Source organism: Sinocyclocheilus rhinocerous, unplaced genomic scaffold (genome assembly GCF_001515625.1).
Source record: "Sinocyclocheilus rhinocerous isolate Xijiao unplaced genomic scaffold, SAMN03320098_v1.1 scaffold711, whole genome shotgun sequence".
NCBI classification, from domain to species: Eukaryota; Metazoa; Chordata; class Actinopteri; order Cypriniformes; family Cyprinidae; genus Sinocyclocheilus; species Sinocyclocheilus rhinocerous.
Window position 1 is genome coordinate 3,310,774 of NW_015641018.1, and position 1,312 is coordinate 3,312,085.

At 40.9% G+C, this 1,312-nt stretch overlaps 1 protein-coding gene across 1 annotated transcript in view; it reads left to right on the plus strand.

The window, feature by feature from the left end:
* The window catches only part of LOC107753854 (keratin, type I cytoskeletal 19-like), a 9,773-nt gene that overhangs the window by 2,968 nt on the left and 5,493 nt on the right, over positions 1 to 1,312 (plus strand). The window contains exons 4-5 of the mRNA XM_016570127.1: positions 198 to 354; positions 450 to 611. Of these exons, the coding sequence (XP_016425613.1) occupies positions 198 to 354; positions 450 to 611 (319 nt within the window). The remainder of the gene's footprint in view (positions 1 to 197; positions 355 to 449; positions 612 to 1,312) is intronic.

The following is a 1,312-nucleotide window of genomic DNA, read 5'->3' on the forward strand; positions in this document are numbered from 1 at the left end:
AAATCGATGCGTTTCAAAAAGGCGGGGCATAGAGGAGAAACAATAATGTACAGTATGTGGAAAATAATGTGTTTTTTTTCAACTTTAAACCGCATAAACACATTTCATTACACCAAATACACCAAATAATGTTCTTTTTAGCAGCATCATATGACCCCTTTAAGAAATATACTAATTTTTCTCCTTGGCTTTGGCAGGTATGAGACGGAAATGAATCTGCGTACGGTCGTGGAAGCGGATTCGGCTCGACTGCGGGGGGTTCTGGGGGAGATCAAACTCTCCATTGGAGATCTAGAGAACCAGCTTACTGGACTGAAAGAGGAGCTGCTGTACATCAAGAAGAACCATGAAGAGGTACCTTTTCAGTGCACCCTCACACATTTAACCAATTATTTCACAAGAACAGTTTTTGGAAGAGTGAACGCTTCTTTCTCTCTTCTTTTCCACAGGATCTGCATTTGTTGCGGCAGCAGCAAAGCGGCTCTGTTAATGTGGAGATGGACTGTGCAGCTCAGTCAGACCTTGACAAGGAGCTGCAGGAGATGAGAGCGCAGTATGAGATGCTTATTGAGAAAAACCGCAGAGAGGCTGAAAGATGGTTCCAGAGCAAGGTGAGCCAGTAGGACAAGTTCACCTTCGAGAAAACAATATGTTAGACCTAGCAGAGGCGGGTGAACCTTTCTCAGGTCACAGGATTTTAAGATATAAAGAGAGTGGAATGTAATTCATTGTCTCAATGTTTTTTTTAAGTAAATCCCCTTATAATGATTGAGATGTCAACTGTCTGATGATACGCTTCAGAACAATGGACTGTATAAAAGGAATGTGATTGCAATAGTCAAGTAATCATTAAGTCTTTCTGCTGTCAAAACTTCCGAATATTTCACGTTTGTCTGGCTTAGACAACTGTAGGGGCAGGAACTGCTAAAAGTATTTTAACTCAGTCTATTAGAACATCCCAAGGTCATTATAAACTCTCTTGGCAATTTATAACTATATTATGTTTTGGCGAATTGGTAGCAAATTTGTATGAATTCATACAAAAACATTTGTAGGGCCCTATGAAATCCATTTTATTATTATTAGGGCTGCACGATAAATCGCATGCGATATTTAACGCGCATCTTATCAGTAAAGCCGGTTCTTTAATCAGCGGTAAATCTCCATCACTCACCTGCTTTCACATTGAGCAGCATTAACTACACAGAGCCGTTGTTCACTGACGAGCAGCGCAAAAAATCGCGCGAATATGAACGTGGTTTTGCGCAGCTCGTCAGTTTACAGAACCGGCTTTCTGACAAGATGCGCATTA